Below are 18,844 nucleotides of genomic sequence, written 5' to 3'. Positions count from 1 at the left end.
CCTTCAAGACAATTGGAAAAGCATTCCAGGTGAAGCTGGTTGAGAGAATGCCAAGAGCGTGCAAAGCTTTCATCAAGACAAATGGTGYCTACTTTGAAGAATCTCAAATATAAAATATATTTTGATTTGTTTAACACTTTTTTGGTTACTACGTGATTCCATGTGTGTTATTTAATATTTTTGATGTCTTCACTATTATTCTACAATGTAGAAAACAGTAAAAATAAAGAAAACCTTTGAATGAGGAGGTGTGTCCAAACTTTTGACTGGTACTGTAAGTATTCACACCCCTGTCATTACTTTGTAGAAGCACCTTTGGCAGCGATTACAGCTGTAATTCTTTTTCTGAGAAAGTCTCTAAGAGACATTATTATTTTCAAAATCCTTCAAGCTCTGTCAAATTGGTTGTTGATCATTGCTAGACAACCATTTTCAGGTCTTGCCATGTATTTTCAAGTAGATTTGTGTCAAAACTTTCTTTTTTATCCTGAAAAACTCCCCAGTCCTTAACAATTACAAGCATACCCATATAACGATGCAGCCACTACTATGCTTGAAAATATGGAGAGTGGTACTCAGAAATGTGTTGTATTGGATTTGCCCCAAACATAAAACTTTGTATTCAGGACAAAAACGTAGCATTACTTAAGTGCCTTGTTGCAAACAGGATGCATGTTTTGGAATATTTTTTATTCTGTATAGTCTTCCTCTTTTTCACTCTGTCAATTCGGGTTAGTATGGTGGAGTAACTATGCCTAACTATGCCTAGCTAAATAAAGGTAAAAAAATATATATACTAAAAAAATACAACAAAAATTTTGTTGATCCATCCTCAGTTTTCTCCTATCACAGCCATTAAACTCTAACTCACGTAAATGTGAAAGTCACCCAGTAAAATGACCTGGGATGCTCAGAAATGTTCTCTTGATAAGTGCATGAATTTGACAATTTTCCTGTCCTGCTAAGCATTCGAAATGTAACGAGTACTTTTGGGTGTCAGGGAAAATGTATGGCGTAAAAAGTACATTATTTTCATTGGGAATGTAGAGGCGTAAAAGTAAAAGTAGTCAAAAATATAAATTGTAAAGTACAGATAGCCCCCCAAAAACGACTTAATAAGTAGTACTTTACAGTATTTTTACTTAAGTACCTTACACCCCTCCATCTACCAATAGACATTGGAAAACCTCCCTGGTCTTTGTGATTGAATCTGTGTTTGAAATTCACTGCTCGAATGAGGGACCTTAGAGATAATCGTACAGCATGTGTGGGGTACAGAGATGAGGTAGTCATTAAAAAATCAAGGTAAACACTATTATTGCACACAGAGTCAGTCCATGCAACTTATTATGTGACTTGTTAAGAACATTTCTACTCCTGAACTTATTTAGGCTTACCAAAACAAAGGGGTTGAATACTTACTGACTCAAAACATTTCAGCTTTTCATTTTTAATTGATTAGTAAAAATTCCAGTTTGACATTATGGGGTTTTGTGTTTAGGCCAATGAATTTTTTATTATTTTAAATTAATTTTAAATTCAGGATGTAACACAAAAATGTCAAGTGTGCATACTTTCTGAAGGCACTGTATACTTCCTGCGTTCTACACTATTGACTGAGCTTCTAGAACATTTGAGTTGATATAGTAAATCTCATGGTAAGGTCACATTACAGAGATTAGCTGCTTTTTTGAAATATGCATCAGCTGAAAAATACTGCTGAGAAACGACAACATCAGTTTCAATTAGCTCACAGTTTTCACGTATCATCATATCATCATATGTTTCAGTGCATTTATTAAGTATGTGTAAACCTCAAGCTATGAGACAACTGCAACCACAACATGTGATGGTTGATGGATGATTGGTGACTTATGAGATTTAAAAATATATATAATAACTTAACATTTCTCTACATTTCTCGAATTGTAAAATGGTATCCAATAAAGGGAACTGTAATTTTATTTCCAGCGTTCTGATTTTCTCCCTCTATGAGTTAGCGAGGAGGGCGGTCTATCGAGGCAGTTGCTACTACTGCACTTACGTATTGATCCTCTTCAATAAGTACTTAAAGACGTGTCTTTGAGGCTAGATAGACTCAGGAACCTGTGGGTTGACATGGACGGGCTGAACTATTTGCTGTGACTGATGAGACATGTTAGCGAATTAAATAACTGCTTGGAGAGATTCAATAGATTGGTGGCAACTAGGTCAGATGAGAGTAAAACAACATGTCTGTCCGTATTAATGTCTTATAGGATTTGTATATAGGTGTGTGTGAGAGCAGCATAGCTGGTGACATTAGCAAACGGGATTTCACTGACAAGTGTATTAACTGGAATATTGCAGAATTGATCAAAGGAGACATTCATTACTGGTAAAGAGGCACGAGAAGGCCTAAACATCATTTTATTCCCTGTGAATCGACTCCTTGACAAGACAGTTGGTGTTATAGCGTGTCAGTTATAAAATGGGCTCTGTTCTGATCAAATCCAGCTGTTTGCACGCCTCCAGTAACAGGCGTGCGACATCAATCTTGCGAAAGGACTGACAATCGGATGCCGTTAGGTGCTGATTTAAGAAGGGAAGTCTTTGAGCAGCTGTCTTGCCCGAGGTACGTGCTGCTGAGTACTGGATGGGCAATCCTTGACAAATTAATAAATGATTTGTGCATCTTTCTGTACGCAGCAGTCAGGAAGCCTTTGCATATACAAACTGACACACAAGTGTCTACAATGAAGCACCGCAAGAGAGAAATAGTGGATGCTGTGTTGTCCTAGTCAACCACCACACACGCACGCACGCACACACACACACACACACACACGCACACACACACACACACACACACACACACACACCATCCACTTCATTTAGACCACTCTCACTCACTCTGAAAGTGGAATGCTTTTGGCAGCTGTTTGAATAGGCTTGAATCTGAACATTCAACATAAAGTGAGATAAGAGACAAAGGGAATTTATGTGCTGTGTTTTGAAATGAGCACTTTGTGTTTGCTCTGCCATTGAGTAGATTATTGCTAACACTCTACAATGTAGGCCTGTAGTGTGGCCTGCACAATGCATATGTGTAATTGTACTCTTCAGATAAGGAACAAAATAATACATTCTGTGTGAAACAGAAGGGAGTTTGCTAATATGGTAGTCCAGTCCAAATGTATGTCCTTTTCAATCCAGACATATAGCCCACCTATAGCGCAGAAGGAATATCAATTTTGCTTTCCCCCTACACCTGTTAACTGTGTTTGATTCCTCCAATGTTTGAGGATGTTAAAAAGGAACATGAGCAGGATAAAAGGTGCACTGTTCGATATCTGAATAGTTACCTCTGTTCACSCTGCCTCCGGGCATATGCACCTGGCATTTCATTACACGCGTTTAATAGATGGGCTGCGTTTTCTCTCTCAACCTTAAGTGTTGCTGCCATGCTAGCAGAAATGCAGAGGTGTCACATTGTTGCGCTGAGGGCAGAAATGATCTCTTCACCCGGGTTCCAGAGACCACACAGTCTTGTTCCCCACATTCCACTTGCAGCGAGGCTGGTTTGGATTGACACCTGAACCTAGTGAGTCACAGGTAGCCCGGGTCTCCCTTGGTCGTCCACACAAAGACAGCCTCAGACTGCGGTAAGGTAATCCGACAGCCATCTACACAGCCTCCCCTTCTCTCCTCCTTGCGTCACCACCCCGCTCACCTGGGCTGCCAGCTGACCTCAGGCTATCTTAGTCACGGAGGGCTGAAAAACACACACACACAGACACACACACACACACACGCAGGCAACTGCGAGTCATACACTTCAGACAACGCCAGTCTCTCATCGCTCCTCTTGACAACATGAGAGATGCAGGTGACTTGTCTTTCAATCAAAAAGCTCTGACAAATGTTGATGCCTAAGGACCCGCACAACGGCCTTAGGGATGAAAGAACACTTTCCCGCTATTCAAAGGGGCCACTGTTCCTGAATACTTTATCATGTTTTGTGTAAACAATGGGAAAATCTCTCCTTTAATTAGCAAAGGAGCCTGATTTGCCTTGATGACAGTTGGCTCAATGGACCTAATTGTGAGTAATTTCACAGAGGCAAAACGAGCTGCTTGGCTGATGGCCCGAATGCGTCTATTTTACACAATTATGAACTCTCTGTTCTCTGTAATGGAAAAATGATAATACAATAGTGTTTCTCCGGAGTACACCATCTTGATAATAACCCACATCCTTCTTTCACAGAGTGAAGAAAACAAAGCCATGATTTCAACACTAGTCACTTAAACAGTGATTAAGTCACTTAATCGACTCCCAAAGGCAAATGTTGTAGAATGGCAAAACTGTATCAGAAGATATGCTTTGAAGGACATCTTTTTAGCCATTTGATTTGTGTGGTCTGGTCAGATTGCAATTGCTAAAATCCATGTGTGGGGTAACAAGAAAAATGCTGACTATAAATGTCACGGTATAAAATAAATAAAGAGAGTCACACACTCTATATATATATATAAACTCCTAGTAATTTATTGAGTAAAACACCAACATTTCGGCATCACTGTGCCTTCTTCAGGGTAATGTCATGAATGCTTGAACCAGATTATGTAGACAAACAGTGCAATTAGTGCAACCATTGACAATAGTGAGGGGTGTGTCAAGGTATACATGTCACGGTAACAACCTAATAAACAAGTAACAACCTAATAAACATAATACTAGGATTACATTTCACCAGTAATTACATACTACACATACTGTACAATATTGGCATTAACCTACGCTGACATATAATGCTACCCCCTAATTTATTGTGTGCGTATTACTGGGTATTAAATAGCTAACACATTGCATTGTTTTAATGCCGCCGCAATTAACACTGTTATGATATTCTAAAATCCCCTTGGCATTGCGCAGCGGAACCATAATAAGTCAAAAGGACTTTTATGCCAACTAAGCATATTCAGGCCTCCCCGACAATCTTGGTCACAGACCATTTGCTCGGGTTGACAACACAAACCCTAGCTCATCAAAATAAGTTTAATAAACCAGGGATAATTTACTGAGACTCCATCGGTGCAAATATGATTAACATCCTTGTTTCAAGAACAATAGCTGMAAATCAAATCAACTGTATTTATAAAGCCCTTCTTACATCAGCTGATGTCACAAAGTGCTGTACAGAAACCCAGCCTAAAACCCCAAACAGCAAGCAGGTGTAGAAGCACGGTGGCTAGGAAAAACTCCCTAGAAAGGCCAGAACCTAGGAAGAAACCTAGAGAGGAACCAGGCTATGAGGGGTGGCCAGTCCTCTTCTGGCTGTGCCGGGTGGAGATTATAACAGAWCATGGCCATATTTCCCAACAGTTCATAATGCACACACTAACACATCACTATGCGGATGTTTCTCAAAGACGCACAACAAGAACATACATCCGATACTTAGTACTATTGAAGCGGGACATGAACGCTGAATTACTATGGAAAGCGCTTGTCTTCAGCAGCTTTATTATTACAGATTACAGCTGTATGAAATGAACTATGGAAATAGTGCAGCGAGGTAAGGTATCTTGCTGCATCACTGAGGCGTGAAGAAGCATCTGATAGAGCACAGCTGTTTTCACATTGTTGGACGTGAAGAATGGGACTGAAGATACACACTCAAGGCAAGAGGGTCTACACCTTTGATCAAAGAGATTCTGTACAAGCAGTGCATTCAAGTGAGTAGAGGGTTTTGTGTTTGTACAGTGACATTGAATCCCAGTTTAGGGATTTTTCCAAGGAATGTGAGAGAGATAAAATGAGATTTGTTACATGATACCCATCTGCGTTATGGTGGGAGTATTGCATATTATTGCCCCCAAACCAAATGAATATCTTCCACAGACAGGGGTGGAAATGTCTCTTCAAATCCTTATCTGTATTCCAAACGAAACAAAACAGGCTGTCATTAGTGTTGAATTATATTCACCCAAATTCACCTTCTGAACCTGTTCTGAGTCACAGTGTTCTCCATTAGCTAGTGAAGTCAGTCTGTCAACGTCATTTAGTTCAGAATAGACATGAGGTTGTTCAACTAAGCATTCAGCCTTATAGCCGCACTCTACAGCATCTAGCTTTTGGCAGTCGTAGAGACAGATTTTGTGCACATAAGTTCTCTATGTCCAGGGGTTTGTCCCTATGCCGACAAACATAAAGTGAAGCTAAAGAGGAGGAAGCCCTCACAGAGGCCATTATTGCCCCTTACCCAGTGACTTCTGTGGAGGACAAGGAGGGAGTTCAAATGCACAAGTTTGTCATCTGAAGTGGAAATCACACCCTCACCACAGAGCAGGCTGGACACATTAGCCGGGGGTCGGAAATTACAGAACATCTCCCAACCTCAATGGAACTCTGCATGCGCTTGCCAAACTCCTGGACCCACTTCCTGGACTCACTAAAACTCCTGTTTTCTTCACATTTGGGTAAATAGAGAGCTTTGTCCAGACATTATTATTGGCTTATTGACCAGAAATGTTATTTTTTATTTTGCTTCGTACAGTAGCATGCCAAATTTGATCTTATAATTGATTTTATCCTAATGGCACTTTTAAAGTTCATGGGATTTAGGCAGAATGTCCCTTTCATTCTATCTTTTAAAAAATGTGTTGGGTTGCAGTACATTTGACACCGGTGAAATTCCAAAAAATGATTACATGGTTGAACTTGGCTCAGTGGAGTGCCTCAGGGATCAGTCCTTAGCCCAGCGGTTTTTCACTCTGCCACCAGTGAGGATATGTGATCACTGAATCGGGGGAGACAGATCAAAGGATCCTTTCTTTCCTATGAGACTTGTGTGCTTGCCCCTACAGTCAGCACATTAAAATAAGGCTCTTGGGCACAGCTTTTCCATGGGTGTAATATTATCAAAGATATTATATTCCTCCTTGAGAAATATGTAATGCATTTGTTGGGTGATTGTAGAACTGTGGGACATTATGAAAAGCAAAAATGGTGGAATAAAATGAAGCACAAAATAACATGAGGCAATATTTGAATTATGTGAAGGCTTTTAACCATCATAACACCCACATAGAAAAATACGAATTGCACATTTGAATACTGAAAAGGTGGAAATATGGACACAAACAACACAGCGCTTCCATCTGGGTGAGAATTAAATATTTCAAGCTCACTGCAAATTGATGAATAAAAAATGCTGTAAACACCAAAGGTGCTGTACTTCTATCTTCAACAGTTGAATTGTAGACATAATTGCTCAGACTTATACACTATAACTATAGCAGCCTCAATCATAACCTGGTCCCCTGTCACATTTCAATCAGAAACTGAACGCAGCGTAAAGATTACAATCAAAGATTTGTGTGTGTCATTAAACAGCCCTAATAGAAAACCCCTTAATGCAATATCTTTATGGCTTGCAAAATGATGCCCTCGACTTGGCATACTACAGGTCCACTGCAGTTTTCTTCATATCAAATATATGTGGTAGTGGAGGGTAACGGTGGTGGTTTATGACACCAAGAACTAATTTGTATTCCTGCAAAGTAAAGCATTTACTGCGGCGAACCCTGAAACCTACTTACAGATGGGAAAAAAATACCCTTAAAAATGGATTTACATGTCTCCTGCAATCACTCAACATCTCCAACAACTGATTCAATTTGCAGATACTATCCTCAAACAAAATTAATACACATAAAAGGAAGCATTATCATGCTCTCAAACGGATTGAGAATACTGGGAAGACAATGTCTCTCCGTGTACAAGCTCTCTGTGTACAGTCTCTCGTCTGTAGCACCTACTGTGAGGTGCCTTTGAAAATGCTACTTTCTCCTTCTTTTCTGTCCCATTGACTTTGTAATAAAATTCCCATTCATCTCGTTATCAAGTCACTAGCCCCGTTTATACCTGCCGCTAACGTGCGTCCTTCATTCTGATCTTGTCCCGATTTTGTCCTGATCTTGCCCGTTTTACATCAAAATCAGTTCACAATTTGTCTTTCAATCGTCTACACCTGTCTAAAAATGTGGGCACAATCAAAATGTGGACAAGATCAGGACAAAGGACATGTTAGAACGTGTACTTGGTCACTGGAGCTGCATACATTAAATACTTGAACATGACAGTGGGTAAACCTATCCTAACACTGCACCTCAGTTTTTTCTTTTACTGAAGTTCTACTCAGGGTTTGAAGTTTGAAAGGACATCCAATGAATCCATATTATCCACCCCCAACATGAGTGTGAAATGGATACGTACTTAAAGAACAGAACCACACTCCAATTGAAGCAATTTGTCACTGTCCTCCTAAATCCTTTGAGCTGGCTTTAAAGTTTCAGATTATTTTCAAAGGGATAACATCATGTGATCTGTATAATCGTTGTCACTATCTTATGTTGAAATATGATAGTTCTTGTGAACGGAGAAATTTAAATTACATTTCTGTGCATGGATGGAGGCCTGATAAAGATGCTGAAAAACATTCCAAGCACACCCATCTCCATTATTGTTTACGGAAGCATGAGGTTGTTTTGCATGGTGATACAAGGGAGACATCTGGTGGGTAAATGAAGACATAGTGATTTAAAAAAATACATACATATTTAACTAGGCAAGTCAAATAAAAACAAATTCTTATTTACAATGATGGCCTATGAACAGTGGGTTAGGGGCAGGACAACATATTTTTAATTGTCAGCTCTGGGATTCAATCTAGCATCCTTTCGGTTACTGGCCCAGGGCTCTAACCACTAGGCTACCTGCCGATTTTGGTACGATAAGGATTTTCTTTACGATATGTAGGCCTACATCAAGGGAGATTTACTAATCACTAACATTTATTTATGAATGGACACTAAGGCTCTTGCAACAAAAAAATATCTACACATTTCCATATCTCCTCCAGTCCACAAAACAAATGTCTGTGCATTATTAGACAACACAAGTGGGATATCTCTCCAAAATATGACCACGATATTGAGGCTTTCTTCTCAAAAAAGACGTACAGAGGATTGTTCAGTGAGCTCTCGCACAAATGACCTGCAATGACCTTATACCTGCAACGCACATGTATTCCACCGAGTTGGCTGATTGACATTCACACTACAGTACATCCCGGTGCTGAGACCCGCTAAGCACAACCGGCCAGGGAGATGGAAATTCATGGTTGTGCGTACGCAACGCGAGAAACAGAGCTTGTTGGGTAACAGAAGGCCCTTACATTCTACTTAGCAACGAGGGGTCCAGGGAAAATCCCTGATAGAGCCTGGATGACAATTTAAAACCTGGAGGCATGGTAAACAAATACAGACACGCAATAGATCCACTGTCAGCGTTAGATCCTTGCCATTCACAAACTGATTTGAAAAGAGGGACTGTTGTTTCACTGGCTCGCACTTCCTGGTTGTACAATATTCTTTTTTTGTCATACAGTGCTTCAAAAAGCCAATTAAAAGGACTATCACTTGAATTTATTCGGCTCTTGCCTGAATAATAAAATACATTATTCTACTGTGCAACGACTGATTTACCCTCTCTGTCTACTTACAGACTGAGTTGAAAGAAAGCCTTGAAACTATGTTCCATTCATTTGAATGTTAATACTGTGAATAGAATCTTATTAACAATACATTTGTCGTTCTCCCATTGAGTTAACTCCTCGCTTTCATTCCCGTTCTGTCTGCAGTTTTCAATGAGGCACATGTCTGTTTTGGATTATGGCACTCTTTCATCCTCTCATTGACTGCTGCATTTGATCTTTATTACTGGGCCTTGGCTTTACAGTATGTTGACAGATTTTACGGTTACATGTACTGCAGGGTTGTGCTCATGCACTTTTTTAAGGAAACAGGCTACAGTATTCCAGTCCTTGAGGGGGTCCAAGGTAATCAGATTAAGGGATTTCACTTTTGATTCTGAGACGATAGCTGGAGAAACATCTGTTTTAAGATGTCTACAAATGTGGTGGTAATGTGCTTAGATTCAATAGCCATAACGATCAAACAAATTATCACTGTGATAAGGTGATATTGCCTGTGCTTTTCCAAAAAGTACACAATAAATTGTGCACTTTTGGATTGAAAAGTCCCAGGGGCCAAAGTCAATGCTCAAATAACAGAATCTACATGTTGCTGACGTGTTTAAAACCGTTTAGCAGCCAAGAAATGTAGCCAAATAGTAATATATATTGTCAAAGGAGTACATTTTTGTTGGTTTGTTTGGGTCTTTGAAAACTGAGCCATCTGAAGCATCTCTGCTAGGCCGGATTTCCAATTCTACTATGTTCCATTGGGGTCTCAACCATTTTAGATTGAAATGTATTTTATATTTTGAAGGGGGATCGCACATTTTTGCGTTCAGAGTTGTTTTTTTGATCTTGGACTAGACTCTGATTGGATTTTAGACTAATTTATTTATTTTGGATTTGTACTTTATGAACTTTATTTTGGACTCTAATTTTTAAAAATGGCATGTTTTACTTGTCTGAAACTCTGATTGGTGACAATATGCTTATTTTGCTCTTCATGACACTTTGTCTGTTTTGTTTTTGTTGCTCTAATATTGACACAGTATTTCCTTGAACTTTAAACTTGTAACTCAGTTGGAGATCCAATCTGATTGTTACAAGAGGTAAGACTTGGGTCAATTGGTCATCTGGTTTTGAAGTCCCATATGGATTGAAAACCGGCAACTCTGAAGTAAAAGATGAACACATCAATCCGAGCTAAAAATGTTTTGCATAAACACAATAACAAGATGATCTTTTTATATAAAAATCATCCTGCAAGCTTTAGGCTTAGCATAATTAAGTTAACTGGCTGGCAGGCAGGAAAGACAGCGTGGGAAGCTAATCTGCCTTGATACTGTTAGTCTCTGTCTGTTAGGCTACTGGAACACTGAATGGGTGCGTGCATTGGCTGTCAGTCCATGCTGTATGTGCCAACCTTCCCCTGTCTGTAATTCAATTAAGATGGTTGAGTCATGTCCTCTTTGATTCTGCTGCACAGCAATGTCCTGATCACGACCTCATCGTGCAAATGGTCATTGGTCACATACGACTGCGACGATTGAGCAGACAGTTATGGTTCAAAATTAAATGTTTTAGATGCTYATTTTGTCATTAAGACATTTTGAAGATATATTTAGTCACTGACAAGCAAATGTTTTAATTAATTTTAAAATCTGTTACATACCATTTACGTATCGGAGTCATTGCAGTCATTAATCTATTGGAGACATCTATTCAGTCACTTAAGAATACAATTTGAACGTTATTAACCTGCAGCATATGCGATATTTTTTCTGCATTGCCTTGTGTCATCCATAGGTGGAGTATCATTGTACAAAACATGAAGGCTGCTTGATGATTAAATTAAGACACTAGATGGCGCAACGTACCCATATGTAAAATACACCTCATAAGAAAACACATGATACATTGATACATTTCCAAATTGCAATCCTGTTTCGCATTTTCATCATTAGGAGTAACAACAAACATAAAACCATTTGAGATGCATTGGGAACATCTCTGTTTAAAATGTGTGACAATGAGAAATGCTATTGGTAATCTTTCTATTCAGAGTTTAAACTAGATACCTTTCTAATGAACCTGGCCTAACCATGGGATTTAGGTAGATACATGCATTCCAGATTGAAACCTTATAGGCTGCATTTGTTATCAAGTTACCTGAACGTGATAAAGTAAGAACAATGTAAGAAAATGTAGGCATACATTTAGGCTACTTTGATGAATGACCACATTTTGAAGTAATTATATTAAAAGGAAATACATTTTTTTTAAGACAATACTTCTACAACACATTTTAAGTAGACCTGTATTGCAGAAATCATAAACTAACGGTGCACTCATGACCTGTCACATGCCATAATGACTGATATTTGCTTTGATTGACGTTCTCCTCCACAAGCCACGGCAAGGGCTCCGGTTTACAATAGAAAGGAATGGCAAGTAGGGCGAGCAGAAGCACTGTTATCCAATGGGATTACAGGTGGGAGGGAGTTTGCCTAACTCGAGTTTTGTTCTAAATTACTAGGGACCTAAGCGTATGACTGAAGCTACTGCACCGTTATTCCATGGGACATTGCATTGGTAGCCTACAGCTGAGATATTTGTGCCTGGCTTTCTGTATTCTAATAATACAATTATTGAATTACTTTTAACTTTTGGATACACCTTTGACAACTGAGAGGAGATATTCACATGTATGTTTCACTTTTGTATTTCCTATGGATCAGGAACTTTATTGCGCAAATTTACCATCATGAATTGCCGCTCACAGATGCGCTTTGCTACAGGGGAGCAGTGGTGAAACTTCATTGACAAGCAAGGGACAGAGCACTACCGATTCAATTATTACATCAAGATATTCTAACACGGGACAAAATAAGAGTCCTACTTCAGGGTACTCAAACTGTGGAAATATCCWTAATCATCGCTGGAATTATGAATAATTAGTGCATTTTTGGAATACAATGCTTTAGTGTTGGCCAAACTCGAATAAAGTTGATGCATCTTCGTCATGGACTTTTTCTAATAAAGGTGGACTGGGATTTTGACCATGGCGCTTACAGGTAGGGGCTTAGGCCGGTTCCATTTGATTTTATTGATGCTGTGGACTTTTTCGCAATATTCTACATCCAGTCAAATCCGCCAAGAGTTTCGGGTATTGGAGGAGCAACCGATTGGTACCTACGTGGGGACGATAGAGACGAAGCCCAGCTTCGCCTATCGCTTCAGTGAAAACCACAAACTTTTTGCAATTAACGGCACCACTGGAGTCATTTACACCTCCTCTGTGATTGACAGGGAAACTTTGCAAAGTAATGTCATCAATGTGGTGGTCCTCTCCAGCCAACCTACTTATCCTACCGAAGTTAGGATTGTTGTACTGGATATAAATGATAATTCGCCAGTGTTTCCCGACGCGTCAATTGTAGTTTCGTTCAAAGAAGACGCCAGCAGTGGCAGACAAGTGATTCTGGACACCGCCACAGATTCAGACATTGGGAGTAATGGAGTGGATCACACCACCTACAGAATAGTGAATGGCAACGAGCAAAGGAAATTCCGTTTGGATATTACAGTCAATCCTAGTGGAGAGGGGGCGTTCTGTCACCTCGTTTCAACTGGAGGCTTGGACAGGGAAATAACTCCCTTCTTCCAACTCTTGATTGAAGTAGAGGACAAAGGAGACCCTAAGAAGTTTGGGTACATGCAAGTAAATGTAACTATCCAAGATATCAATGACAACCCCCCTATGTTTGATCATGACCAATATCAAACGAGTGTTTTTGAAGATGCAGCAGTTGGTTCTAGTGTTCTGCAAATAACAGCATCAGACCGAGACGAGGGCGCAAATGCAGACATCAGGTACTTTTTAGACGAGGGAACACCTTTTCAAATCGATCCCAAAGCAGGGACCATCGTTATAAAAGAAAGTTTGGATTATGAGCGTAAGAAAGAATACTCTTTGACTATTCATGCTATGGACAACGGGGTACCTTCTCTGTCAGGTAGGTCAGAGGCCACTATCAAACTACTGGATGTCAATGATAACGATCCAGTTGTGAAGTTTCGATATTTCCCCACCACATCTAAGTTTGCCTCTGTTGATGAAAATGCTCAGATTGGTACAGTGGTGGCCTTATTGACAGTCTCCGATTCCGACTCGCCCACAGCTAATGGTAATATATCTGTCTCAATATTGGGGGGTAATGAGCAGAGACACTTTGAAGTGCACATTTCCCCAGTTCCAAACCTAAGCTTGATCAAAGTGGCTAGTGTTCTAGACAGGGAGCGCATTTCCTCCTACAACCTGACTGTGTCGGTATCAGACAATGGCAAACCCATGGCCAGGTCCTCTTTTGCCAGCCTGGTTATTTTTGTGAATGATATCAATGACCACCCGCCCATATTCCAGGAAGCCCTGTACAGAGTAGATATCAGTGAAGACATTCCAAAAGGCAGCTACATTAAAGGGGTCTCTGCGACAGATGGTGACTCCGGGCAGAATGCCAACCTTCGCTACTCCCTAGTGTCTGGAAACGGTTTGGGCTGGTTTGCCATCAGTGAAAACAGTGGTCTGGTTACCAGCGCCGCTTTGTTGGATCGGGAAGTCGCATCTGAAATAGTGCTTAACATCAGTGCAAAAGACCAGGGGCTGCAACCCAAAATGTCCTACACTAAATTGATAGTCAACATAACTGACGTGAATGACCAAGTGCCCACATTTACACAGAGCACGTATCATGTGTCTCTGGTGGAGCACTCCCTGGCCGGTACTGAGCTCCTATTGTTGTCAGCCTCAGATGATGACCTTGGAGCCAATGGAACTATCCGGTTCTCTTTTGACCCGGAGACCCCATCTAATGTACAAGAGTTGTTCCGCCTGGACGTTGTATCAGGACGGTTAAGCACAGCCACAGAACTGGACAGGGAGGACCAGGGGAGTTATTTACTTTACATCCAGGCTACAGACTCCGGTTGTCCCCCTCTCCACTCCATTGGTAAAGTAAACGYCTCCCTGAGCGATATCAATGACAATAGGCCAGTCTTCTACCCAGTCCAGTACTTTGCCAATGTGAAAGAGAACGAACCCTCTGGCTCATTCGTAACCACTGTATTAGCCACAGACCCTGACCTGGGGAGAAATGGCACTGTAAAGTATATCATATCTGCTGGAGACACATATAAATTCCACATTAATAGCAACTCAGGTAAAATCACCACCCAGGTGCCACTGGATAGAGAGGAGAAGACCGCCTACCAGCTGCAGGTGACAGCAGCAGATGGTGGTGGACTCCGTTCACACACCCAGGCCATCGTCACTATTAATGTCATAGACACACAGGACAACCCCCCTACCTTTAGTCAGAACGCCTACAGTTTTGTCATGTTTGAAAATGTAGGCATTGGCATGGTTATTGGCACTGTAGCTGCCACCACTGTTGATCTGAATTCAAACATAACATATTTAATCACCTCAGGGGACCAGAGGGGGCTTTTTACTGTCAGTAGTGCAACAGGTCAAATCAAAGCATCCAGTCAGATAGACAGAGAGGAGCAGTCTTTTTATCAACTCAAAGTCGTAGCCAGAGGTGGGGAGGTAACAGGCGAGGCCCTCGTCAATGTCACAGTGAAGGATTTAAATGATAACGCGCCCCATTTTATCCACGCCGTCGAGCATGTCAGTGCGGTGGAGAACTGGAGCACAGGGCACCTGATATTCCAGGCCAAAGCCTCAGACCCTGACGAGGGCACCAATGGCATGGTGGTCTATAGCCTCCAGCAGAACCCCAAAGGCCTGTTCCACATCCATGAGAAACATGGGCTCATCACACTGACCGGGCCACTGGAGCTCACCACCAGCTCCTACCAGGTGGAGGTCCTGGCCTCTGATATGGGAGTCCCCCTGCTCACATCTAGTCTAATGCTAACAGTCAGCGTGTACGACGTCAACGACAACGCTCCCGTGTTTGATCAGCTCTCGTACGAGGTCATTATTTTAGAGTCTGAACCTGTCAACAGTCGCTTTTTCAAGGTGGAGGCCACTGACAAAGACTCAGGCCTGAATGGGGAAGTGATGTATGACATAGTTGGCGGGAACACAGGCGATGTATTTGGGATCTTTCCGGACGGGCAGTTGTATATTAAAGCTGAGCTAGACAGAGAGGTCCAGGACAGATATGACTTAGTGTTTGTGGCCACAGACAGGGCAGTGGAGCCACTAAGTGCCAGTGTCAATGTCAGTGTAATTCTAGATGACGTGAATGACAATCGTCCCCTCTTTAACAGCACTAATTATCTGTTCCACTTTGAGGAAGAGCAGAAGAGAGGGTCACTGGTAGGGCGAGTGTTTGCAGTGGATAAGGACTTTGGCCCCAATAGTGAGGTCAGGTACACATTTGAGACTCCACAGCCCAACTTTGAGCTGAACGCCATCACGGGGGAGTTGACCAGTACTCTGCAGTTGGACCGTGAGTCTCTCATGAGACAGAGAGGCGCCACAGTGTTCAGCTTTACGGTCATCTCCTCAGACCAGGGGCTCCCCAAGCCCCTGAGAGACCAGGCCAAAGTGCAGGTTTACATCCAAGACATCAATGACAACACGCCCAAGTTTACCAAAGACATTTACCAGGCCTCCATCTCCGAGTCGGCCCAGAACATGACACAGCTACTGAGGGTGTCTGCCGTCGATGTGGATGACAGCAAAAATGGACTGGTCCTCTACCACATAAAGGAGGGCAACGAGGAGAGCCAGTTTACCATCGACGGCAGCTCTGGACAGGTCACACTAGTGGGAAAGCTGGACTATGAGGYGACGTCCTCCTACTCGTTAAAAATTATTGCTGTGGACTCTGGACCCATGCCCCTCTCCTCCTCCTGTATGCTCAGCATTAGCATACAGGATGAGAATGATAACTTCCCCTCTTTCCCCAAATCTGCCATATCTGTGGATGTTCTGGAGAATATGAGGATTGGAGAGCTGGTGGCCTCTGTGACAGCCACGGACTCTGACTCGGGTCATAACGCTGACATAACATACAGCATCACAGCCACAAACAACCATGGGACATTTAGCATTAGCCCCAACACAGGGAGCATCTTCCTTGTGAAAAAGCTGGATTTTGAAACTCAGTCTTTTTACAAACTGAATATCACTGCAAGAGACAATGGGAGACCACCAAGGTCCTCAACAATTCCTGTGGTCATCCATGTCAGAGATTTCAATGACAATCCTCCTATATTTACCCCCGGTGACATTTTTAAATCCATTCCTGAAAATATGCCCCTCTCTGCATCAGTAATGACAATCACTGCTCATGACACAGATGCAGACATCAACGGACAGCTGGAATACTCCATAGTTCAACAGACACCCAGGGGAGGTCACTTTAGCATTGACCCCAGCAGTGGACTCATATGCACAAACAAGGAGATTGACAGAGAGTTCTCAAATCTCTTTGAGTTGACAGTTAAAGCCACTGACCAAGCAGTTCCTGTGGAATTCCGGCGCTTTGCCTTGAAGAATGTCACAATATGGGTGACAGATCTGAACGACAATGTCCCCACTTTCGTTTCCCAGAATGCTCTGGTCGCAGAGTCCTCCATCGTCATCGGCTCCATCCTCACAACGGTGGTGGCGTTCGATCCTGACGAGGGCTCTAATGGCGAGGTGGAGTATGAGCTGGTGAAGGGAGACTCGGACACGTTCATCATGGACCGCTATAGCGGGGATATCCGGTTGGCTTCCCAGCTGGTGCCGGCTCGCCTTATCTACAGCCTGACCGTGTCGGCCACCGACCACGGCTCGGACAGGAAGACCTCCAGGACCGAGCTTACCATAATCCTCCAGGGCGCCGATGGGCCCGTCTTCTCCCAGCCCAAGTACATCACCATCCTGAAGGAGGGCCAGCCTGCGGGAACCAACGTCATCTCCCTGGACGCCTCCAGCCCCAGAGGCTCAGCCACCAAGGTGGAGTTTTTCATAGTGTCGGTCCGCAGCGGCGGCAAGGCCGTGGGACGCCTGTTTACCATAGGCCGCCATACTGGAGTGATCCAGACCGCGGCCGAGCTGGACCGGGAACAGGGCTCTGACCTCTACCTGGTGGATGTGTACGCCATCGAGAGCGACGCCAGTCAGCCCAGGACACAGAGAGCTGAGGTTAGTAACCTGTTTATTTCTCTTCACTTAATAGAGTTCAATGGCTCCTTCGTATTGTGGTCGATTGCTTCCAGACAGCATAAATTGAACCCGTACAGATGTTGAAGTCGTTTAGTGGGATTAAATGAAATGAGATCAAGTTTTCGACTGGAAAACCCGGGAGTGAAAGGAAAGTGTCCAAGTCACACATAAAACAGGTCTACCTAGTGCGTACGAATGCACATTAATTACATTCCTTTTTTAAAAACTATATTGCTAAAAGTTCTGTGTTACATTACATCTAAATTGCCTTGGACATAAGTAGGCCTTGTTTTTTTGGCAAGATCATTGTATTGTTTCAGTTCCAAAAAAGGGCTGGCCATAACAATCCTTCTAGCGTTTTGTCTGTGTTTTCTGGGAAAGGGCCTGCGTATCCTGTGTTGTTGCTGTGCTCGTGCTGTTATGACCTTTGATATTCTTATCAGCGAATCAGAACGACACAAATCCAAATCGAACACTTTTTTGTTGTTGTTGCTCATTGCTGCCGTTAATCATGCTGGGTTGCTTCTTATGATGGGCTTCCATGATAAATTGTTCTTGGTTTCTAGAGGTAGTAATAGAACACATAATGAAAATATCCGGATGACCTAGTGCATGTAGACTATACTATACCAGGGTCAGTATTACGTTGGTGTTTGGAGCCTGAGGCTGTTTTGGTTTAAGGATGGTCCTGTTGTACTCTACCACTGGGCCGGGCTCTGCAGGCAATAAGTGACCATCAAAATTGGGTGACCTCTTAAGACTCTGTGAAAAGATTTTTGGGAAGAGGCGAAAGGGGGGAAAAAATCTGGAAGACTGAAACCGAAGCTCTCTATTTCGTATGCATTATGTGATGCTGCACCTCTTGGGTTTCGTTTTAACTTTCCGTTGGGGATGGAGTTAAATTCCCTGAAGTTGAGCGCTGAAACTCGAGACCCAGTTTTGGGTGGCTAAGCTCTAGCCACCCCTCAAATGAAAAACAAATGTGATTCTATAGACTGTATATGTTTTTTGGAAATTTCAACTGGAACCAAGAATTCATGTTATTACAGGCTTGATGACACACGTTTATAAATTGGGAGTTTTCTGAGTGCAACCAAAAGGATCCCACTGCTGCTACCTTTAGGAAAATGTCT

At 42.1% G+C, this 18,844-nt stretch overlaps 1 protein-coding gene across 1 annotated transcript in view; it reads left to right on the top strand.

The window, feature by feature from the left end:
* Positions 1–12,100: 12,100 nt before the first annotated feature.
* fat4 (FAT atypical cadherin 4) overlaps positions 12,101–18,844 on the top strand; it is a 97,118-nt gene continuing 90,374 nt past the window's right edge. The window contains exon 1 of the mRNA XM_023992640.1: positions 12,101–17,690. Within this exon, the coding sequence (XP_023848408.1) occupies positions 12,585–17,690 (5,106 nt within the window). The 5' untranslated portion in view covers positions 12,101–12,584. The remainder of the gene's footprint in view (positions 17,691–18,844) is intronic.

This window comes from Salvelinus sp. IW2-2015, linkage group LG8 (genome assembly GCF_002910315.2).
Source record: "Salvelinus sp. IW2-2015 linkage group LG8, ASM291031v2, whole genome shotgun sequence".
Classification (NCBI taxonomy): Eukaryota; Metazoa; Chordata; class Actinopteri; order Salmoniformes; family Salmonidae; genus Salvelinus; species Salvelinus sp. IW2-2015.
Note: the sequence above shows the minus strand (reverse complement) of the source record. Positions and strands in the feature narration are given on the sequence as shown.